The sequence below is a fragment of the Nerophis lumbriciformis genome, linkage group LG08 (assembly GCF_033978685.3).
Source record: "Nerophis lumbriciformis linkage group LG08, RoL_Nlum_v2.1, whole genome shotgun sequence".
NCBI classification, from domain to species: Eukaryota; Metazoa; Chordata; class Actinopteri; order Syngnathiformes; family Syngnathidae; genus Nerophis; species Nerophis lumbriciformis.
The window spans coordinates 32,387,844-32,412,548 of record NC_084555.2 but is presented as its reverse complement, the minus strand read 5'-3'; the positions used below and the strand labels follow the sequence as shown (position 1 = coordinate 32,412,548).

At 39.9% G+C, this 24,705-nt stretch overlaps 2 protein-coding genes across 3 annotated transcripts; one reads left to right on the top strand and one right to left on the bottom strand.

The window, feature by feature from the left end:
* Positions 1-2,949: 2,949 nt before the first annotated feature.
* zfyve19 (zinc finger, FYVE domain containing 19) lies at positions 2,950-10,795 on the bottom strand. Its single transcript, XM_061968688.1, has 11 exons — positions 10,599-10,795; positions 10,382-10,503; positions 10,244-10,297; positions 10,005-10,165; positions 9,786-9,928; positions 9,597-9,705; positions 4,747-4,965; positions 4,549-4,625; positions 4,332-4,433; positions 4,086-4,237; positions 2,950-3,211 (listed from the first exon to the last, which is right to left on the bottom strand). Exons 1-11 carry the CDS (start codon positions 10,650-10,652, stop codon positions 3,133-3,135), a joined length of 1,272 nt encoding a protein of 423 aa, XP_061824672.1. The 5' UTR covers positions 10,653-10,795; the 3' UTR covers positions 2,950-3,132.
* On the top strand, positions 9,805-20,124 carry bub1bb (BUB1 mitotic checkpoint serine/threonine kinase Bb). 2 transcript variants are annotated; one of them, XM_061968687.2, is made up of 9 exons: positions 9,805-9,933; positions 13,365-13,519; positions 13,579-13,638; positions 13,717-13,861; positions 13,952-14,148; positions 15,689-15,849; positions 15,960-16,150; positions 16,230-16,333; positions 18,937-20,124. In XM_061968687.2, exons 2-9 carry the CDS (start codon positions 13,377-13,379, stop codon positions 19,220-19,222), a joined length of 1,287 nt encoding a protein of 428 aa, XP_061824671.2. In that variant the 5' UTR covers positions 9,805-9,933; positions 13,365-13,376; the 3' UTR covers positions 19,223-20,124. The 2 variants fall into 2 exon arrangements, with proteins under 2 accessions (XP_061824671.2, XP_061824670.2); XM_061968686.2 differs by lacking the exon at positions 9,805-9,933 and adding an exon at positions 10,775-10,924 and having other exon boundaries at positions 18,937-20,120.
* The last annotated feature ends 4,581 nt before the right edge of the window (positions 20,125-24,705 follow it).

Below are 24,705 nucleotides of genomic sequence, written 5' to 3'. Positions count from 1 at the left end.
TCATCACCCTTTTGGCAAAACATTTTTGGAGACCGAATCAAACAAAAAGTGGGGTGTACAAAGACCCCTGTATGTAAAAAAAAAAAGCCTCTAAAGTCAAATATAACTTCATAGTACCGTATGAACTGCATGCATGATTTTGCATTACACTTTTTTTTAGGTTAACTAGGGTGCTGATGCGGATTTAGACTAGACTTAGACTTATAGACTTAGACTTCCTTTTTATTGCCATTCAAATTTGAACTTTACAGTACAGATAACAACAACATTTTGTTGCATTAGCTCATGGTAGTGCAGGATAAAAGAGCTATAAGGTGCAGATATAAATAAATAGATTACTGTACAGATAAATATATTGCACTTTTGCATATTCATCCACGTTTATGGATGTATGTTATATTGTCTTTATATTCCAGCGAGTTAATCCATTTTTGGCGGGAATTGAGGGGATTATTATGATGCGTTCAAGAATCTTATGGCCTGAGGGAAGAAGCTATTACAGAACATGGAGGTTCTGCTACAGAGGTTGCGGAAACTCTTTCTAGAGTCCAGCAGTGAAAACAGTCCTTGGTGAGGGTGGGAAGAGTCTCTGCAGATTTTCTGAGCCCTGGTCCGGCAGTGGCTTTTTGCGATTTCCTGGGTAGGAGGAAGAGGGGTCCTGATGATCTTTTCCGCCGTCCTCACCACTCTCTGGAGAGACTTCCAGTCTGAGGCACTGCAGGCTCCAGTCCAGACAGAGATGCAGTTGGTCAGTAGGCTCTCTATAGTGCCTCTGTAGAATGTGGTAAGAATGGGGGGAGGGAGTTGTGCTCTTTTCATCCGACGCCAAAAGTGCATGAGCTGCTGAACTCTTTTTACAAGAGCTCCGGTGTGTAGCGACCAGGTCATATTGTCAGTTATCTGCACCCCCTGGAACTTGGTGCTGCTTACGATCTCCACTGTTGTGCCGTTGATGAAGAGTGTAGCATGGCTGGACTGGTGCCTCCTGAAGTCAACGATGATCTCCTTGGTCTTGTCGACGTTCAGGACCAGGTTGTTAGTTCTGCACCAGTCAACCAGATGTTTCACCTCCGACCTGTAGTCCACGTCGTTGTTGTCATGGATGAGGCCCACTACTGCTGTGTCGTCCGCATACTTCACAATGTGGTTAGTAGTGGACCTGGCGCAGCAGTCATGGGTTATCAATGTGAACAGCAGCAGACTCAGGACGCAGCCCTGGGGGGAGCCGGTGCTCAGGGAGATGGCACTGGAGGTGTTGTCAACCACTCTCACAGACTGGGGTCTGTCTGTGAGGAAGTCAAGCAGCCAGTTGCATAGGAGGGTACTGAATCCAAGGGGGCCCAGTTTGCTCACCAAGTGCTGCGGGATGATGGTGTTCAACGCCGAGCTGAAGTCCAGAAAGTCCAAAAAATGTACGGTCTCTATAGGTTTCTACAAGTCGAATTTAAAGCGGACCTATAATGAAATTCGTCTTTTCTGACTTAAAAATGTTGTTACAATGATGGACACTCGAATAAAACGATGCCAAAGCATCAAATTATTAGGTTTATGCATTTTGCTGTGAGCTTGCACAGTTTTGGATGTGCAGACTGGCTATGTCATGACATCACCACGAGGTGGACTTTCTTATTTAACATTAAGTCAAGCTCTCCTCCAGAGCTGCGCTCTCTGCTTCAGGCTGTGCATAAACACAAAGAAAAGATAAAGGTTGATATTTTCCTCTAATCGTGGCATGTGCATAAAAACACTGTCATGTAACATGCAGTAACATAAATACTGCTAAAGATAGCTTTTTTAATACACTCTGAATCGATGGGAGAGTGAATCTATATAATGTTTATGAATTGTATTTTTGAACATGTCAGGATGATGACTTCAAGATATATAACAGTGTACTTTTTCAAAAGATAAATTCTGATACTTTTGGAGGATGTGGGGCGTGGTTTAATTCGCACTCTCGGAACACCTCCAGGATCAAACATCTTGCAGACACACTCAAAAAACAAGGTATAAAAGTGGACTGCGCAGCTAAATTTACTCCAAAGTTTATCCAATAATTATGATCTTGACCACAAGAAAGTGTTTTAAATTATATTCTATCTGTTTTGGCCCTGCGATGAGGTAGCGACTTGTCCAGGGTGTACCCCGCCTTCCGCCGGAGTGTAGCTGGATAGGCTTCAGCTCCCCCCGTGACCCCGAGAGGGACAAGCAGTAGAAAATGAATTGATGGATACAATTATCATAGGTCCCCTTTCAGACTCACCCATTTCACATTCATACTGACACACAAATTACAAATGGATCCCAGTACATTTGTAGAGGTGTTTTGGCATCTTTTGATACAGACTTGTCTCGGATTTTCAACTTTTTCATTATCGTTCCATTCACTTCCACCACAATGTTTACAAACACTGACCTCCACGATGGCACCACATCTGGGTTCTGACCCGAGTTGTGACATTGGTGAAAACACTTTATACTTTCCATCCCCCAAATTCAATCATGCATGAACTTGTTTGTTTTGGAACCACAAATCTTTCAACTTGCACTTACCCATCTTACACAAATAACTTGGCTTTGCTGAGGGCTTTTGTAATCTCTGTTGCTCGCTAACAAGCCGTGGCATGCACACAACACCGCACACTCGCCAGTTGTGTTCGATTATTTCTGACCGGGCTGCGCAAGTACTTTAGTTGTGTTTTGTATTCATGAATAGCACCCTCAAATATCGAAACATTTAAAATTGAGTCAAAAGTTAATGCAATTGTTTTGAATAAACATGTTATATTTTTAAGACCCTTAATAGTCGTATTGAAGACTTTCTATGAGATTTTGAATTAAAAGATATTTGAAGGCCCTAAATTTAAAATATTTGAATTTTAACTTTTTAAAACCCTGCGGGTACCCTGGAATTGTGTCACTTTAGTGACATTAAAGGTTCCACTAAAATTGTTTTTCCATGTCAACACTTTATTGAGATTCATTCACTTACAGTATACGTATTTGACATTTTGCATGACTAGAGTTCTACAGGTTGGATTTGTTTTAGAGTTATTGCAAGACTTTTTAATCAACATTAATTAATGGTTAAAGCACAAGTTCACCACAGTTGGCCATCAGTGTCACTAACTATCAGGACTTCCTTTTCTTCTTTGGTGCAGTGTAACTGGAGGTGCGGTGCTCCTTCCTGTCATATTTATCATGTCCTTCCCTGTGGAGATAAGAGATTGTGGATTGATAATTCATAACACTAAATATTTCATATGCATGCTGCTTGGCAGTATGGCAGCAGCTTGCCTCTAATTTATTTGGGTCATCGCCTGGATTTCTAATTCATCTTGATTTGGCATCAAGGCAGTGGGCTGAATTGAAAGAAATGCATGCAGTGATATCTGAAGTAGGAGTGTGACAATATACAGTAAATAGTTGCGTTATTTAACCTCATGAAACAACTATCAATTCACTCTTGTTGTATTGTTTTATGTTTGTTTGTTTTAATTCTTCCTTTTGTGTGAGATATCCCCAATAATATCTGGACTTCCTAGTGTGCTTTCCTGACGTAGTTAAAATTCCATGGGGTGTAAAGAAAATAGAAGTAGTTTTTTTCCACAACTCTTACATTTTCCTTACACGAGTATTCTGTAATACGTTTTTCTTAACACTTAAACCTTCATTAGCTCTCATTTGATGGTGTGTTCAAGAGATAATTTCTCTTACACTTCTGTAAAAAGCAACAAAAACATTAAATCAACATTGTCAGAATATTTTGAACTCATCACTACAAATGTAGTTATTAATTAAATGTTGGCCTCACCCATATTGATATCGACTGCATTTATTTTTTTAACAAAACATGCAAAACTGTTATATGGCTCCTACCTGCATGGGGCGCTCTAGTAATAATCCTGTTTACTATTATGTTGCCCTAAAACAGCATCACTTTTGTTGCACTATTGCTGTTTACACCCTGGTTAAATTAGACTGCAAAATACGTATTGACATTTTATTTTTCTGATCGTATTATACTATGACTGTATCCCAAATAGCACCGTATTGCGAGCTCCTCTTAGATTCCCAGCTCTAACCTGAAGCAGCGGTTGCAGTACAAGTCTCCATCGCAGGTGTGACAGCGCAGAGTGGCGTCGTGATTACAGATGCAACACCACGGAAGTTCATCGTCGTCACTGTCAGATGGCTGATGTGCCGATTTTACAGCTACTGGTGAACTCTTACTCTTCTGTAAACATGCGGGAAAAAAACAATCACATTTTGCCTCTTCTCATTTGTAGTTTGGAAATATTAAAATATATATTTTGCTTATGGTTTCATACAGGTTTCTTGGACGATTTTTTCCTCTCTCTGTTGCGTGGACCACTGTGTTCTGGAGGTATGTTGTAGCCACTGGCCTCATCGAGTGCCGCTTCTTCTGAGAGCTGTAACAAAAGCCATACATTTCGTCATATAAATATGTTAACTGGTGGAAAGTAGTCGCAAGATCAATGTGTGTCTAACATCAGAGGGTCACCTTCATCCACACAAACATGATACCTGCTTTAAAACCCTCATTATGGCTTCGTCCTCTGTTTCCTCATCACTGTCGGGCTTTTTGATGTCCTCCATCTTAACTAAAAGTGACAAGAAGAAGAAAAGGAACATAAATCTTGTGTTCTGTCATTAAGATGTGAATGTTATATAGTGAATGGTTTAATCTGACTACAGATCACACAAACAAGACATGCTTAGAACCTTTGTCTGGGTCATGTCCTTTCAGCTGTGCAATTCTCTTGACCATGTGGAGAATCTGCTCATCAGAATGATGATCCTTCTTCAGAGCTTCTTTAGCCTCTTTAAGAACATGGGCTGCCTCAGTCTCAAGCTGCCTCCCCGAATCTTGGTTTTGCTCCAGATTGTCCTCCTGTGTCGTCTCTTCTCCTTTGTTGAGGTCGTTCATTCGATCATTTTCATCTGGCAACATAATACTAACTCAAATAGTAGCCAGTGGGGATTTTTCACTCAACTGCAGAGTACCAGGCATTTAAGAATTAGTTTGTGGCCCCGTTTCTTTAATATTAATTGGGTAACACACTAGGAGCTATAGCTGACTGCAGGCTAGTAAGTATTGTAATACTTTATAATCCTTGCCACATTGTAATTCAAAGTTTCCGGCTGTATCAATCAATGTTTACTTATATAGCCCTAAATCATGAGTGTCTCAAAGGGCTGCACAAGCCACGACATCCTCGGCTCAGATCCCACATCAGGGCAAGAAAAAACTCAACCCAATGGGATGACAATGAGAAACCTTGGAGGGGACCGCAGACCGGCTGTAAAGGTGACTATGTGGGTGTTATTTCATGTCTAGAGGGCTTTATAATGTTGAAAAACATATTTTAAAAGGTTGTAAACATGCTTTTGTGCAATAGCTATGCAACTGTAATCAATAGGTCAAATTTAACAAGTTATCTAAAGATTTGTATTTGTACTATAAATAATCACATATGAACAATAAACAAGACAACACTCAATTAATTTAAATCCATTATATTCTATAGTCATCTGTTCATATTACAGATAATGTCCAAAGTTCATATGAAAATGTAAAAAAAAAAAATAAGTTGATAGGTTCAAAAGTGTTCGATATCTTCTACCACTATGAAGCCAGTTCAAAACTGCTATGCCGTTTCAGCATTAATTGAAAAAGTAAACAAAATACAATAAATGTCAAAAACTATTAAAAAATGAAATAAAATAAATGTTACACTATATATTTAGCGGAAAGGTTTGACTACAATATGTTAAACAGTACAGTCTTTTTGAGAATTACGGCTGTAAATCTGTCACAGTGACGGCGTTCAAACTGATGCTAAATGAACAATTATCTCTACAGGCTTTTGAATGGACACGGCTGTGATGCCGCTAAACTGAACTAAACCTATTACAAAGGACATGTTGACTCACCGCTGAATAAAAGTTTAGCACAGACAACCACATAGAGTGTTTATACCAGGGGCCAACCTTGATGAAGGGTAAGGTGTTTATTGGGTGATCTTTATCTTTACTTTAATTAATTTGACTGCTTAGCCAGTTAAGGGTCCCAGGTAAGCTGGAACCTATCCTAGCTAACTAGGGAATGAGGCACGATACCAGTCAACTATAGGGCACATTCACACTCACATACATACACATCTATGGACAATTTAGAGTCTGCATTTAACTTAAATGTAATGTTTGCCAGAGAAACAGCTGGAATGAGATACTGTAAAAGTCCAATCTCCATGGTAAATGTTGCATATTATTATTATTACATTACTTCACAAAACTGCTGTACCTGTTTGTACTACATTCCATTGTATTGTTTTTATCCAATAGTTCTTATCGATAAGTTTGTTTTTAAGGCATGTTACATTTTATAATCTTAGTGTTTGGGGGAGGCAGGCACCAATTAAAAATGTATTTCAATTTTAATGGGAGACGCTAATTTGAGACACAAGTGTTTTGAAGTGAAGTGATTTATATTTATATAGCGCTTTTTCTCAAGTGACTCAAAGCGCTTTACATAGTGAAACCCATTATCTACATTTAAACCAGTGTGGATGACACTAAGAGCAGGTTGGTAGAGTGTCTTGCCCATGGACACAACCGCAGTGACTAGGATGGCGGAATCCAGAATCGAACGTGGAACCCTCAAGTTGATGGCACGACCGCTCTACCAACCGAGCCACGCCTCCCCTGTTTTGAGTTAGGAGCTCCGTCACAGAACCATTTCAGCATGAAGTTGAGGTACTACTATACTCTACTGATATATTTATATCTGGAGGAGAATACAATTGTTTCTATATTTTGAAAGCATACCTGCCAACTTTTGAAATCAGAAAAACCTAGTATCCAGGGTCCAGGGGCCGCAGGCCCTGGTAGGTCCAGGACAAAGTCCTGGTGGGGGGTTCCTTCGCCCCCCGACGCAAAATGATTATTAGCATTCAGACAGGTTAAAATGTTGCTAAAACCATCACTTTTCTATCAGTCACAGTGACTTTTCAAAACAAAAATATTACAGCAAAAATCATATGGGTTGATTGACATGTTTATTCTGTAAGCTAACTTCAATAGTTTGAAATTATTTTGACAGTTAATGCCAGTTATCCTGTCAACCTTTCACAAGACTTCAATTTGTTAATTGAAAGTATAAACAGTATAAACACTTTTTACAGTAAACAAATGGTAAAACAGTACTAAACAATTCCATTAAAAAAAAAATTGGTGTCATTATTAACTTTCTGTCCAAGCTTGTATAATCTACTGCCTTGTTCAATTGTAATAAATAAATGATAAATGGGTTGTACTTGTATAGCGCTTTTCTACCTTCAAGGTACTCAAAGCGCTTTGACACTACTTCCACATTTACCCATTCACACACACATTCACACACTGATGGAGGGAGCTGCCATGCAAGGCGCTACCAGCACCCATCAGGAGCAAGGGTGAAGTGTCTTGCTCAGGACACAACGGACATGACGAGGTTGGTACTAGGTGGGGATTGAACCAGGGACCCTCGGGTCGCGCACGGCCACTCTTCCACTGCGCCACGCCGTCCCCAAAAAATATTCTGTGCCTAAAATTCACATTTCTATCACAATTATCATACTGTAAACATGGTAAGCTAACTTCATTAAAATTAATAGTCCTGTCAATAGCATGGAATTACAATTCAAATGTAGTTTTTTTGTAAACCTTTCAAAAGAATTCAAAATATGAAAAATTAATGAAAATTAATTTAAGCCATCAGACACTTGAAAAGTGGCACATCACATCTCTAATGTAATCATTTTAACTTTTCAACAGAAATAGCACTGCAAAAATATTAAGGACATACTTCTGTATTTTGGTAGTTATGCTATCAACATTTAACAAGATTTCTTCAACTTGGACTTGAAAGCATAAATAGTATAAACACTTTTAACAGTATAACAGTACTAAACAATTCCAATAGATAACATTGGTGTCATTACCTTTTTGTTTGCTCAATTATTGCCTCCGTAAATAAAACTTTGGCATTTATCACATCTAAAGAATCTGTTTGGGCGACGAAAAACGTTGAACGTTTTCCACTTGTATCGCTAGCAACGGCATTAGACTTGTGTTTTTTTGTCCCAACGTGGTCTTTTACATCGCTAATTCCTCCGTGTCCGATCGAAACATCTTGTCTGCACAAGGTGCAATTCGCGTAGTTTTCACCCTTTTTGGAACGGATAATTATTCCCGGATAGGCTTTTGAATATTCTTCACGGAATGACTGCAGTTTCCTTTTCGGTTTAAGACTCGTATGCGATTTTTCTCCGGCTGATTCCATGATCGTTCGCTTGTTTGGAAACAATGGCAACTGGTGCCTCGGGCTTGGCAGCGGTGCTATAAATAGCCTCGCGCATGGCATTCGGAATGGCTCAATAGGAAGTTACGGGAAGCACTGGTAGGGCTGGGCGATATGACTAAAAAATGTATCACGATATAAGTGTTTCATATCAGTCGATATCGATAATTATTGATTAAAAAAAAAAAAAAATTCTAAATAAAGACCAGGAGAAAAAAGGCTGAATTTAAATACTTTTATTTTAAATATAAGTAGGTAGCATGTCCTTCGCTAATTGATCCACCACTGCATCCGTTATTTCTTTATAACGTTTTGAATTTTTGTCATATGGCACTGCTGCCGAGTATCTCTCGATGGTGGTCTGTTGTTGCCGCTTCGGTGCTGTTCCACTTGCACCGACTGATGTAGATGGTTGTGGTTGTTTGTTACTGCTGTACTCCAGCGGGTGAGAGCGGCTCAGGTGGTAAAATAAGTTTGTCGTGTTCCCAGACTTGGTCGGGACGACGACCTTGCAAAGTTTGCAGACAGTATTACTCTTATTCGTATCGGACTTAAAAAATCCAAAATACTGCCAAACTGGTGACGTGACGTTTCCTTTTTTTATTTACAATTTCCTCTCGTGCCGCCGCACTCATATTCCCGTTTTGTTTCACTCTTCGTCGTCAGCTCGCCGTTGTTGCTTTTTTTTCTTTTTCCTGTTAGCATTTCCCAGAATGCCTTGCGGTTCAGGCTCGGCCGTGATAGGTTGAGAGGCCAAAGCCCTTCCTCTGCCTACACCCCCCAGAATGCCGTGCGGTTCCGGCTCGGCATTTCTTCCTATTTTTTCTAACAGAACTCAGTGAAATTATCGAACGTTCAACTTCTATCGACCCCATTTTCTATTGATATTGATCACATGTCTATCGCGATATATATTGTTATTGTTTTATCGCCCAGCCCTAGGAAGCAGTGTCGATTGTCATTGTTGTTACGCGATTTCGTGAATAAAACTTTAAAAAAAAAAAAAAAAATTTTAATTAATGAAAAACCGTATTTTTTTATCACTGCAACCGTAACCCGGAATAGGTTGATGAAAACCGTACTAATTACGGGAAAACCGGAGTAGTTGGCAGGTATGTGAATGAATTGGGGGAACGGTGTTCATAAAAAACAGGTATCAAGTTACTTAGAATTGCTACACCTATATGATTGGCTTGGGTGAAGAAAATATGTAATGGGTGTTTCGTCTTACCACATCCAGCATTTGAAAACTGGTTATCAATGACAACTTCCTCTGTCATCTGAGTGAGAAGGTCATTCGCGTGTTCAGTCTGAGTCCTGTTATCTGGAGGCCGGTGGACCTGCATAGAGGAGAACATACATGTGAGTGGTTGAAACAAAAAGGAGACAGTAAATGCTACAAAACAAGTGTTCGGTTCACAGGTGGAGGAGCTTGTGAAGGAGGAGGTTGGCCCTTTAACGCTGCTAGCCGGTCCTCCATCTCCTGTGAAGAAGGCACTGGCTTGCTGGGAGCCTTAAGGGCTGCAAGGCGAGCCTCAAGCTCTTTGTCAGACGGGACAGACTCTGAGGTACACAACAACAATCAGTATTCCTTGTACTGTACAAACACAGATAACTGCTAAATAAGAAATTATAATACTTGGTGCCGTGTCCTCTTTCAGCTTTTGAAGCCTTTCAGCAATTGCCTGATCTTCCATACTCAGGCCTTTAGGTGGCGGAAGACCTGCAAGAGCATATTTACTGGCTCCAAGTGGCTGTGTGTTCTGTCCTTGCTGTTTGGCTTCATACGCAGCAACACGCCTGTGGAACAAAATACACATCATTTTGTTTTTTATTATGAACACATCGTGATATTCAAAAACGTAATTGTCCACTCACTTTTTGTAGTTTTCAGGAGGTGACCATCTCCCTGCATTATTTAATAGATTCCCACTAAAAACACGAGGAGGAGCATCTCCCTGTATTGTTTACTAACACCAACCGATCTTCTCATGCAGGTTAAATTCATGTACGTACCTTGTCAGATTACCATGACATTCCTTGCAAACCTTCTGCTGGGTGTTGCCATGCCGGGGCACCACCGCATTGAACGTCAAACAGTTGGCGCAGAAGGAGCGACCGCAGCTTTTACAACCCAGCTAGGCGCAAAATACAACCAAATCACATAAGTTACAAGTATGACTTACGTTTTGGTGCTAACCAATTTGATGTCGCGTCCGATTCAATGTCCTACCTCCTTTTTAAAGACACCGAACTTGGATGTACAACAATAACAACGGTTATCCATGCCGACGCGCGTCAAGTCACGAAACGATCAGTGGTTAATAGGCGAGGTCAGCCTACTATTAGAACAATATTTTGACATTCAGCTCATTACTGGAAATCATCGCCAACAAAACAGGAAGTATTCCGGAAACTGTTCCTGCGACGTCATTTCCGGTTTTTAGTTCCTCCAATCATTTTGGTCTGAATTCGTCGGCGGTCCTCATTCAAAACAGTCACCCAGCCCACTACCGCACGATTATCTCCGACAAAGAAGCTTTCCACTTCACGCAGGCGGTAATAAAACTGTTTATTCCGTTCCGCTATTTCACTGCTGTACATGGGGTGAGGGTGGGGGTTAGCTGTAACAATATTCGACTTTAAGTTCGTTTTAGCTAGCTAGCTAGCACATTAGCTCCCCAAAGTTATGCGTTTGTGAACTGAAAACGTTGTTGCTCAATTTGCTTCCAAACAATACTTTTATATACTTATTATGTAATGCTATTGGTTTACTGGACCAATTCGCTGCATGCACGTGTTGTTTTTCATTTATATGCCATTGAGTGTCTGTTGTTTGAATTACGCAACGCTACACATTTGTTGTACCCCTATGATTTTCGACGTTATGGGCAGCACGGTGAAACAGGGGTTAGTGCATGTGCCTAAGGATCTTTCTGTGTGGAGTTTGCATGTTCTCCCCGTGACTGCGTGGGTTCCCTCCGGGTACTCCGACTGCCTCCCACCTCCAAAGACATGCACCTGGGGATAGGTTGATTGGCAACACTAAATTGGCCCTAGTGTGTGAATGTGAGTGTGAATGTTGTCTATGTGTTGGCCCTGCGATGACGATTTGTCCAGGGTGTACCCCGCCTTCCGCCCGAATGCAGCTGAGATTTATTCCAGCACCCCCCCCCCCCGCGACCCCAAAGGGGACAAGGGGTAGAAAATGGATGGATGGATGAAAAAGATGTAATTTGCCAAACTCGTTCCGTTGACGATAGTTGTCATAATAGCTGGAATCTAATGAGTCTGAAATCCTTTTAAACTAATGTTTTGTTATTTTCATTGACATTACTGTAGTTTATAGCAGTGGTCCCCAACCTATTTTGCACCACGGACCGGTTTAATGTAGGCATTATTTTCAGGGACCGGCTTTCCACTTTGTGCCAGATAAATAAAGCAAGAATAAGTGCATGAAAAATACAACTTACTATAACGCTGAATTAGTCTTTCTTAGCAATTAGATATGTTCATTGATGTGCATTGTATCGTGTCACAAAGTTATAACAAATATAACAAATGGCAACTTCCTATGAGGAGTTTTATTGTACGTCTATAAACGAGCTTATAGATGTGTCTAGTGCACCATTGTCAAACTCAAGGCTCGCGGGCCAAATCTGGCCCTCCACGTCATTTTATATGGCCCGCAAAAGCCTGGAAATAATGTGTCAATAAAATACCTTATTTTCTTTCTTTACTTTCTTATTTTCTTACTAAAGGTATTAGTTGTTTTTTTTCTAGTTTGACAAGGAAAACAATAGTTTCCAATATTGCAACAAATATATTATCTAACTTTGTTGGTCAAAATCCAAATAAATACTTAAATATCTGCTTAACTTATGATTTCGAAGCAAGTTATTCATCAAATTGTACACTATAACAATGACCAATAGATTTTAATGTAAAATTTAGGGAGTTTCTTTTTACAGCATATTACTGTAAGTTTGAAAAAAAGCGACCAATGTTTTTTTTTTATAGTAAAATTATATCGACTGAGCTGTCAGTTTTTTTAAATTTTATTTTACTGTAAAATCCACTATTGATGATTTTATGGTACCACATTTTATTATGGTAAAAAACTGGCAGCTGAGTTTCCAAAATAAAATTAAACAGCGGTACTGTATTCCTTTTTACAGTAATATTTTGTAAAAATAATAATAATAAAATAACACCATATATTTTACAGTAAAAGTCTGGCAACTAAGCTGCCAGTTTTTTTTCTGTAAAAAACTGGTCAAATCTACAGATTTGTTTTACTCTTTACGTGAAATAAATGGAAAATATTTAAATTTGTAGGCAAATTCATCAATTATTTACTGTTACAAGTGGTCCTCTAATGGCAGCCATGACTGTGGTGTTTGACACTCCTGGTCTAGTAGGACAGGCCAAAGTTAAGTCGGAGAAAATGCAGTCCTTTATAAATTATTTAATCTTTCTCTCCGGCCCGGTAGCAAATGCGTCACGGTGGTTGGGGACCACTGGTTTAGAGTATGACAATGGGCACTAGTAAACTAAAATGTGAGTAAGTAACACATTTATCTGGATCCTATACATTTCTAAATTGTTTCTTTATTTTTGTTACTTTTATTTTACACCTCCTAAAAAGAATGGGGGACAGCTGCTTCCCCTGCTATTAATTGTGGTGAGATTGACACTCAAACGATCTGGGTTCAAATCTTCAATGGATTTAATGCTTGTTGTTTTTTACTCTTCCTCCCACTGTTCAAAAACATGCAGTTTATGCTATTTGGAAATTATTCTTAGGTGTGAGTGTAAATGTCCTGTGATTGACTAGTGACCAGTCCAGGGTGTGCCATACAGTCAGCAATGATAGGCTACAGGCTCAGCTCACCCTTAACCCTACTGGGGACAAACAAAATAGAAAATAGGTGGATAAGATTGATTTTTAAAAAATAGAATTGTTTTTCTAAGCTCATCTTTGTGTGTTTGTGTGCAGCTGCTTTCCACAATGGCAGACGGGGAGGATGCGGAATGGGAGCTCTGCAAAGAGAACATTAAGCCCCTGAGACGAGGAAGGAACATGTCAGCTTTGCTGGAGGCGCTCAGTCAAACTAAAGATGGCCCAAGCACTTCCATCCTCCAACAGAAACAGTATGTTTACTTTAGAAATGAAGATTTTTTTAGGACACTGAAATATGTTTTGTTTTTAGGGCTTTTGAGAAGGAATTGTGGCTGTACGATGGAGATGATCCACTTGATGTTTGGGATCGGTAAGTATTAAATTACAGTGTTCTCGTCAGCGCTAATAAGCCATTTTTGTTCACCTCATGCGGTTCTGTGTTAAACAGGTACATCAAATGGTCTGAGCAAATGTTTCCACAGGGAGGAAAGGACAGCAACCTGAGCAAACTGTTGGAACAAGCTGTCACCCGATTCACAGATGAAGAGAAGTATCACAATGATCCTCGCTACGTTGACCTCTGGATCAAATACGTGCGGCTTCTGATTCAGTAATTTACTAAGCTGTCACAACCTGACTTACTGATCAAAACTGATTAAAACCTCAATGTGTGTGTTTATCAGGCCCGGTGCTTTTTGGAACGCTTGGACTTTTACAGGTACATGCAAGCTCAAGGTATAGGGACTACCAGGGCCGCATTCTACATTGCCTGGTCAGAGGAGTATGAAAACCGTGGCGACTTCCTCAAAGCTGACATGATCTACCAGGAAGGACTCAAGATGTTTGCCCAGCCTATCGACAAACTTCAGCAGTTTCACAAGTAGGCACATGGTTTCCCCTTAATGTAATTTATTGTGGCAGCCCACCACAGCAAAATATTAGCCACCAGACATTAGAAATGAGGGTTTTTTTTTACGTGAAAACAAATTGAAAGGTATATAATGTAGCGCCCAGAAAAAGAGACACAAAGTCCAACACTATTTTTAACTTTTATTGCCAATCTTATACTGGCAACCGGCCCAATTACAACACTCAATCTCTTCTGTGCACACACGTCCGCCTCCGCATCCCAGACACACAATAACATTTCCTCATTCCCCGCATGGGAACAATGAACATAACATACAGTGCACATTAACACCAGCAAGCCGTTACAGTATGAATGCATATATATAATTTATTTTTTCGCACTATTGCTTGTTTTATGACACGTGACTTCTTCCCGGAAGAGGAAAAAAGCGGTGGTCAACCAAGCCAAGATGGCTGTTGTGCAGCAAGCTGCAAACTATATGAGTACGAAAGGGGCCAGTATCTTCCTGCCAAAAGCAGATACGAACAAAAAATCTAACTATGCAATAGAATAGATATCTATACTTTATCAAAATAAGATTTGTTGTACAGCCGAAAACAAAGCAAGCATAGGGGTATTTTTCTTTGAGAAAGGCTAAATGTCCCAGAATACCCATTGAGAACAGACGCTGCTTGACCACCACACTTATTCAATGAACAGGACGTGACATTACTAAAGTCCAAGCAATTGACTAGTGATGCACCGAAAATTTGGCCGCTGAAAAAGGACTTTGATCACTGGTGAAAACAGCTCTGCCGAAACCAGATGATGTGATGACGTAAGCAATACGCACATGATTGTCTGGAGCAGAGGCAGCATGTCTGTTGTGTGACATACTTTAATATATCCGAGATATACCCGCGGAAAGCGATCTTTGAAATCTAAGAGGAGTGGCGGCTTTTAAGGAGAAGAAGGCAGTTTGAAGCCAATGTGATGTTAGGCTCTGTGCGGCTCACAGTTTGTTCGGCGTGACAGAAGTAGGTCTCTAAACACAAGTAGTCTACATTAACACCAGAAATAGATGCTATATTTGTTGCTGGTCGTTTTTAATAAAGAACAAGTGACTAAACAGATTGCAGAAATCTTTAGAAAAAAAATTACATTGTACAGTAACATTTCTTATTTCTTGCATAATATATCTTACATACAATGTCTTACATAATGTCATTATATAATGTAAGAAATTAACACTAATTAATAATAACACAGATTTATTTTAAATGTATGTATATTTTTTGCCTTTTTAAAGATGATGTATGCACCGTTACAACTTATGACCCCACTGCCAAAGGTATGATGGCAAATGAGAGGAAACCCTGAAGCATCTACTATTGTATTATTTGGGCTACTAGACTGTCTTTTTATCACATAGAGTACATTCGATTCTGAATCGAATGGTCACAAGTAATAATTTACATCATTTTCCACAGCTGGTAACAAGGTTATGTTCACTGTTTGTAGCCACTGTAACCCTTTCCCTGCATCTAATTCCATTGTTCCATTTTTTTAGGATGCTGCAGTCTCGTGTGTCCCGGCAGGTGATACAAAAATTCAGTGAGACTGACAGTGATTCCGAGCTCGAACAACCTGGGAGAGTCTCTCTTGCCGAACTCAAAACCAGAGGAAAGAAGGCCGTCGTGCCTAAAAACAGAATTGGACCCGCAATAAAAAGTAAGCAAAATAATGCTAAAATCAATGGCACCATTTAGACTGTATTGGAATGAAAATTGCAAGCAGTAAAAGGTGATTTAAAATGTTTTTCAATGTCTGAATGTGTGTAGGTGTCTCAAAGGGACTGAGTTTACGTGTCCCAACCGTTGGCGAAAGCAGCAGCAATAGTAAGCTGGTGGTCTATGATGAGAACAAGGCAGATGCCGCTCCTTTGGAAACTATATTTGAGCCTTGGTTGGCTCCCCCTCCTGCTAAGGCAAAAGAAAATGAGAAGGTTGTGGAAAAATGGTGTGATGTGAAGGTATGGCAAATATATATTGTATCAAAATCAATGCCCTGTAATGTCTGCTTACATTTTCTCTTAATTTTACCATTCTTAGATGCGCCAGAAGTCCAGATTTGGAAACACAATTATGGCTCCTCCTCCTACTTTGAAACCCACTTTCCAACCATATGTTGAGGAGTCAGATGATCTTCCAAAAATGTGAGTAGTTAAACAATAAAAAAACTATTGCTTGTATACCGACACATGACTTCTTCCCAGAAGTGAAAATAAAAATAGTGGTCAACCAAGCCATGATGGCTGTTGTGAAGCAAGCAGCACAAAAATTATCTAAGTACGCAAGGGGCCTCAATCTCCCTGCAAAAAGCAGAGACGAGCATGACATCAAACTATGCAATGGATAGATCACTATATTTTATTTAAAAAAACAAAAACAAGATTTGTCGAGTGATATCAAAGATTATCTGTTGGGTGCCTTACCAGACATGTGAAACTATCTTAAGTTAAGTTAAAAAAAAAAGTTAAAGTACCAATGATTTTCTCACACACACTAGGTGTGGTGAAATTTGTCCTCTGCATTTGACCCACCCCTTTGTTCACCCCCTGGGAGGTGAGGGGCGCAGTGGGCAGCAGCGGTGGCCGTGCCCGGGAATCATTTTTGGTGATTTAATCCCCAATTCCAACCCTTGATGCTGAGGGCCAAGCAGGAAGGTAATGGGTCCCATTTTTATAGTCTTTGGTATGACTCGGCTGGGGATTGAACTCTTGACCTACCGATCTCAGGGCGGACACTCTAACCACAAGGCCACTGAGCACTTGTGCTTCAGATGTCAGTCTACATGACAAAACAGATAAAACTTTGAAAAGAATGGAGGTCTACAACTTCTTTGTGTGTGGCTGGGACAAGGAAATTGGTATCAAAACTCTCCCGGATAAATAATGCATAGTTTTTGCTGGGGTAAGGTTGTATTTCATGGTTTAACTTCGCATCAACAGCAATGTTTGTTGTTGCACATCCCGTTTACGAGTACCGGTAACATGTTTTTTTCCGTCTTTATCAAAATATAACTAGAGATGTCAACATTGTATATGTGCTGAAAGCTTAATTTATGATTGCTGCCTTTGGTAAAAACTTAACGTTATTAGGGTTTGCTCACATTTTCTTTCTTTTATTTAGACTCGCCGAGTTGGTGCTTTGCGAAACACCCGTAGCAAAAATGTGTTTTACAAAATACAAATAATATCAAGATAATACTTAAAGGGGAACTGCACCTTTGTTCGAATTTTGCCTATCGTTCACAATCATTATGAAAGACATGACAACGGGTAGATTTGTTTTTTAATGCTTTCTAAATATTAAATAAACGTAAATAAAAGTCAGCTTACAGCAGAGCCAGTTGGAGTTCCATTATTCTGCTCATAAAATTAGATAAATGACCATTCAAAAAGCGCCAATAATATTCAATTTACATTTTGTGACTTGAATATTAACCAATTATGTGATGCATTACATTGTATCGTATGCATGTTCGGAATAAACTGAAACTAAACTGAACTGAAGTATTAGTGATATTGTTATTATAAGCGCTAACACAGACAAACTATTTATAGCGGCGCCGTTATAACAGGCTTGTGTGCCAATGTTTACATCATCCAGTGGTCTGCTGCTTCTTGCTACCCTGCTGGTAGAAGTCTATTCTCGATCATAAATCATGCCTCTCACCTGAAAAGTAGATGGCTGAGAATATAATCCGACAAGTTGGGACACTTTGACAGCCATTTCAGGATCTGGAACTGGCAAGAACAACACGAAAAAAGCATATTCAATGAGTCGAGCGTGAGCTGGATGTCATCTTAATCCAAGCAATAGCCTGATTAGTTGAGCTCATGTAAAATTGAAGTTGCTGTTTGCAACATTTTTTAAAGCAAACAATATAACAAGAACACCTTATACCATTAATGGTTTAACAGAACACATTTATTTGACAATTGTCTATATTTTTCGCAATTATTTTATAAAATAAAACTTTTGTGTACAGCGGTCACTTACCCAGTCTCGTCAACATGTACGCACAAAGAGCGCGTGCACACATACAAAACCAGTCCATGAGAAGAGACGAAAAATTTGCAGTCATGTTATTGTTATGATAGAATATATATTCAATGACAGCTAACGCTAGCTAACTAAATTGCTATTATTAACTAACAACACTCAAAGCTAATGCGCGTACATGTGTTACATACGTACGTAATTAAGTCATTACGTACTAGAAGCCGCAAGAGGGCTGGATATACTGTGTAAAATATATTGGAAAGTTGGAGCCCTCGAAGCATCTGTAAATGTTGCAGCCACTTTTAATGAACGAAATTGCATCTAGTCACATCTGGTGTTAAGGTTTCAGATTGCAACCTGACATACCTTATTTCCAAGTTGGTAAATGGAGCTTGTTCACATTTTGCTGGCTACTTTGACAAGGCATGGCTGGTTTGGACTGAGTATTTAAAACTACACTGCCAATGTAACTGTCCTATGTGCATATATGTGGTACAGTATATAGTTTGCAACCTATTTGTAATTTTTAAAAAGAGTGAATAAAATATGGTCTGAAAATTTGCATGACATTTTCAATTGTTTGCTTGAGTATATAAAATGCACAACAGATAATGACTTTGTTTGAGCATCTGTTATTTTGAAATGTGGATCATTATTTAAAAGCAAGTAAAAAAAATGTTTTTCTTCTTGACCATTGTGACTAAGCTTTCTCTTTTATTACTCTATGGTGTGCGCGTGACCCCTTGCTCAGGACGCCGTGCAAGATCTACCCGACGGTGAACAACGTTTTATCAGCACGCAAGCCCTGCAGAGAAGACACTCCTCTGAAAAAACTGCTGGAGCACAAACAGAGACAGAAAGAAGCCGAATCGGGCAAAGAGCTGGAAAAGAGCATGTACTGCAAAGAGCTTCTCTTTAGCGGCACCACCGAATTTTCCTTAGAGGAGTTACGTGCTGAGCTCTACTCCCAGACAAAGAAGAATTCAGAGGCGGGCAGCTGCCCTGACAACCCGCCAAGTGACCCGGAGACAAACTGACAAGGCAAAAGTTTCATTAGATACACCTTCAAATTCCGATGTATCAAAAGTCAACATAGTAATTGCTGCTCATCCACTGAAGTTACAAAATACCGAAAAGAAAGTAATGACTAATATTTGTGAAATATTTCACAAACGACTCACTCGTACTTGATACAAACCAATACAAGCGCTGTATCAGAAATCACAATCAAGCTTAGTTAATTTTTAACAATATGTTTATTATTAATGGCGCCACGGTACTGTGCTCTCTCTCGTAGTTGTTGTTGCGTTTTTCTTAGTTTCTTGCATTGAACAAAGAGAGCATGGTCTACCAAGTCATTTTTTTTGTGTGTTAAACATACTTGGCCAATAAATCAGATTCTTACTACTGACTTTGTGGCTTGTAGAAGCGTGTTTCTAAAATTGTGCCTGTCTCAAGTAATTTAATACATTTACCAAGATATTAGAAGCCTCTCTTGGTATGATGTTGTTTGACAATGACAATAATAAACATTATAGTTAATCCTCTCTGACAGTGTCATTAAAAAAAAGAAAATAATTTTAATCGCGAAGGCAGCATTTTTTTTAAACATATGCTGGTGTACCTTATGATATATCCCATTCACATTGAAAATCCACTTGGGTCCTTTTTATGCAGTGCTTCTCAAATAGTGGGGCGGGTGCTCCTGGATACGGGGATGGGGGTCATGCTTTATCAGTATCATACTTCAAACCCTACTTTTAAAAAATGCACTACAAAACTCTTTGAAGCCATTAATCCTGACCTTGTCATTTGATAAAAAAAAAAAAATCAGCACAAATTGTTTTATTCATTTTTGTGTTGTAGTGTAGAAAATAGAGAAGCACTGCATTAAAGTATAACGTCACTTATACATCACTTGTATTCGTTAAGTTAAAGTTAAAAGTTAAAGTACCAATGATTGTCACACACACACACTAGGTGTGGCATAATTTGTCCTCTGCATTTGACCCATCCCCTTGTTCACCCCCTGGGAGGTGAGGGGAGCAGTGGGCAGCAGCGGTGCTGCGCCCGGGAATCATTTTTGGTGATTTAACCCCCAATTCCAACCCTTGATGCTGAGTGTCAAGCAGGGAGGTAATGGGTCCCAATTTTATAGTCTTTGGTATGACTTGGTCGGGGTTTGAACTCACAACCTACCGATCTTAGGGCGGACATTCTAACCACTAGACCACTGAGTAGGTATCATGTTACTATTACTACATCATATTACTATCATCTTACATTAGCTTTTCTTGTAGGAATTAGAAACCTATTAAGTCTCTGTTTTACACACCATGGTTTACTGTAATGGGAAATAAACTGCAAAAAAGGTGTCCCTAATGTATTGATTTGCTTCAATACCACTTCTACCCTTTAGTCCATTAGTGAATTCTTCTTGTGTGCTTTCTGTTCTTTATATGTGTTGTCAAAACAATTCCAGTGTACAAGAAATCAGCGGTGCTTTGACAGCCATCCTCAATAGTGTTAGGGTCTGATCTATGGTCTCAAATAACAAGTGCTGAATAGTGTGTGCAAGCTAAAACACGTGTGTACTATTAGTGGCCGTATTATTTGGTGATCTACTAAGACTGCTTGTGCAATTGATAAGTGCAGCCCTATTTAAAAGAAGATTTTGTAATAGTTACCGTCTGTCACCACAGAGACACTTATTTCTCTTCAGTCTCCACACTCATGTTATGTTTTCAGCCTGTGGCACTTTGCTATGTTGTGAAACATGCAGCATGCAACTATACAATCTGTGGCAGTCTATTACAAGCACTGCTCCAGTGCAGTTTACGATGGAACCAACTTTTTTAGCACGCTGAAGGTGTATTCTGGGAGACGCTGTCACTATCTTGTGTGCTGGTAAATGAAAATGAATGGAAAATGCATTTTGCCAGAATTTTTTTTTATAAGGAAGATTGATTATTTTCGGTGTCTGCTGCCTTCAAATCGCCCCTTGAGTTATTCATCAGCTCAAAGATAGAACTGCTGGACAGACCATGTTAATTTTATTTCTGAAAGAAATATGTCAATTGTCGACACATGCATGGATGATTCTGTGTTTCCATCATCTTTCTTATTGCACTCATCGCCTCCTTCTGACTGCGGCGTAACCATTGTGCCAGTTTCCATGCACTTTCCAAACGTGCAAAATTTAAACGCAACATTGTTTCAGCTTTGATATATCACGTTGCGAGCGCAACATTATTTTAACTGCTTCTCCTCCTGGTATCGTTGGTGTTCTAATAATCAGCAAATATTCTACATCTCTATGACGGCAGACACTTTAAAGGGATAGGGGCGGTATAGCTCTGTTGGTAGAGTGGCCGTGCCAGCAACTTGAGGGTTGCAGGTTCGATCCCCGCTTCCGCCATCCTAGTCACTGCCGTTGTGTCCTTGGGCAAGACACTTTACCCACCTGCTCCCCGTGCCACCCACACTGGTTTAAATGTAACTTAGATATTGGGTTTCACTATGTAAAGCGCTTTGAGTCACTTGAGAATAAGCGCTATATAAATGTAAATCACAATTCACATTATGCTCTTTATTTTGCTCATCACAGTCCTTGGCGCACAAGCTTAATAGATTAGCTTTGCGTGCGCCATAAAGTTTGTAAATCAAAGTTTATTTGTATAGCCCTTAATCACAAGTGTCTCAAAGGGCTGCACACATCAGGGCAAGAAAAAACTCAACCCAATGGTCACAATAATGTGAGAGACCAGTCCATAGTGGGGCCAGCAGGGGATCCTTTTGCATGTAGACATGTCACGGCGCAGAGACGTCACCGACTGATACATAAAGGAGTGGTCACCCCGGGTCCCGACCTTATGTGAAAGTCCAGTCCAATGGGAGGCCAGCAGGGGATCCCCTTGCATGGAGACAAGTCAGCAGCGCAGAGACGTCACCAACTGATGCAAAGAGGAGTGGTCCATCCTGGGTCCCGATTTTGAACAGCTAGCGCGTCATCCGTGGAAGCTGATCCATGGTCACGTAATAACCTCTCCATGCAGGAGAGGGGGGAAGAGCAGAAAAGAGAAAAAGCAGATCAACTGGTCCAAAAAGGGTCTATTTAAAGGCTATAGTATGCAAAGGAGTTTAAGATGGGACTTAAATGCTTCTACTGAGGTAGCATCTCTGACTGTTACCGATGGGCATTCCAGAGTACTGGAGCCCGAATAAAAAACGCTCTAAAGCCTGCAGACTTTTTTTAGGCTTTGGAAATCACTAATAAGCCGGAGTTCTTTGAACGCCGATTTCTGGCCGGGACATATGGTACAATATAATCAGCAAGATAGGATGGAGCTAGACAGTTCAAAAGTCTAGCAGCCGCTTTTTGTACCAACGGTAATCTTTTAATGCTAGACTTAGGGAGACCCGAAAATAGTACGTTATAGTAACGGAGATGTAACGAATGCATGAATAATGATCTCAGCATCGGTGGTGTACAAAATGGGACACATTTTAGCGATATTACGGAAATGAAAGAAGGCCGTTTTAATAACACTCTTAATGTGTGACTCAAATGAAGGAGTTGGGTCAAAGATAATACCCAGATTCTTTACTGAGTCGCTTTGTGTAATTGTTTGGTTGTCAAATGTTAAGGTGGTATTATTAAATAGGTGCCGGTGTCTAGCAGGACCGATAATCAGCATTTCCGTTTTCTTAGCGTTAAGTTGCAAAAAGCTGCTGGTCATCCGTTGTTTAATTTCTTTAAGACACGCCTCCAGCTGACTACAATCCGGTGTGTTGGTCAGCTTTAGGGGCATGTAGAGTTGGGTGTCATCAGCATAACAGTGAAAGCTAACACCGTATTTGCGTATGATGTCACCTAGCGGCAGCATTTAGATGCTGAAGAGTGCAGGGCCATGAACCGAACCCTATGGAGCGCCGCACATTACCTTAATATACTCTGAGGTCACATTATTATGGGACTTACTGCATCAGTAAGATAGGAGTTAAACCAAGAAAAAGCTAAGTCTGACATACCGATACTTGTTTTGATACGTTCTAATAAAATGTTATCGGCGGTATCGAAAGCAGCGCTACAGATCAAGTAACAGCAACATGGATGACGCATCGGAATCCATAATTAGCAATAGGTCATTGGTCATTTTTGCGAGGGCTGTCTGTAGAGTGATTTGCCGTGAATTCGGACTGAAAGAGTTCACAGAGATTGTTAGACACTAAGTGTTCATTTAGCTGCTATGCAACAATTATTTTGAGGATTTTCGAGACAAAGGGAAGGTGGGACATTGGCCGGTAGTTTACCATGAGGTCAAGATTGAGGTAGGTCTTTTGAGCAGAGGATGAATAACCGTTTTTTTTAATGCTAGGGGAACAGTGCTAGAGGAAAGTGATAGGTTAATAATATTTAGCGCGGATGGTCCTAATAATACAAAAAGCTCCTTGATAAGTTTCCCAGGAAGTGGGTCAAGTAAACATGTTGTTTGTTTTGTCCCATTCACACGTCGCAGGAGTTTCTCTAATGTTATTTATTCAAAAAGAGAGATTATTTTGGAGGGCAATATCCGTCGTACATACATACGTATCTGCGTGAATAGAATCCAGTTGTCTTTTATCTCCTTTCTAATGAGTTCAATTTTCTTATTAAAGAAATTCATAAAGTCATAAACCGAGTGGCTGGAGCCACTAAGAGGAGTCCCTTGTTGGGTTAGCGATGCTACTGTACTGAACAAATATTTAGGACCGTTTTTATTAAGGCGGATGAGATTGGAGTAGTAATTAGTTTTAGCTAAGGTATACGTGCATTTATAAGTTATTAAACTATCACTCCATGCTTTTAAGGGCCTTTTTTAGCTTTAGCGGTGCAATACTATCAATGGCGTTGCGCAGGGCATTGTTAAAGTTGTCAGTGAGGTTATTGATACAGCCCACATAATTTGGGAATGGCGCCATTACCAAAGTCAGTCTGCCAGCAAGAGTCATAGTTGTGACAGCATTAATGTTGCGGCTGCTAAAGCAATGATTATTAGAAGCTTGTTGACAATGAGTTAGAACTTCGAATTTTCTAAGGTAATGATCGGACATTACTTTAGTGTACGGGAATACCGTAACTTGGGAGGTGGTGACACTACGTCTATCGTATTACTGTTGCGATGCGTGAGTTCATTTATTATTTGTGTAAGACGACAGCTATCAATTATAGTCTGGAGCACCACGCACGGAGGGTCTGACGGGGTATTCATATGGATGTTAAGATCCCCCATTATAATTATATTATCTGCGTGCGTCACGAGATCAGCGACAAACTCTGAAAATTCACTGATACGGTCCAAATAGGGCCCCCTCTACCAGATAGAGAGGTAAAGGTGTGACAGACTTCATAGTAAGCATCTCAAATGACTTGTATTTATTACTTAGGTTAGAGGTAAGGTTAAGGTTTCCATTGGATATTAGTGCGACCACTCCATCCCTTTTAAGGGGACCGGCAATATGTGCATTCGTATAGTTAGGA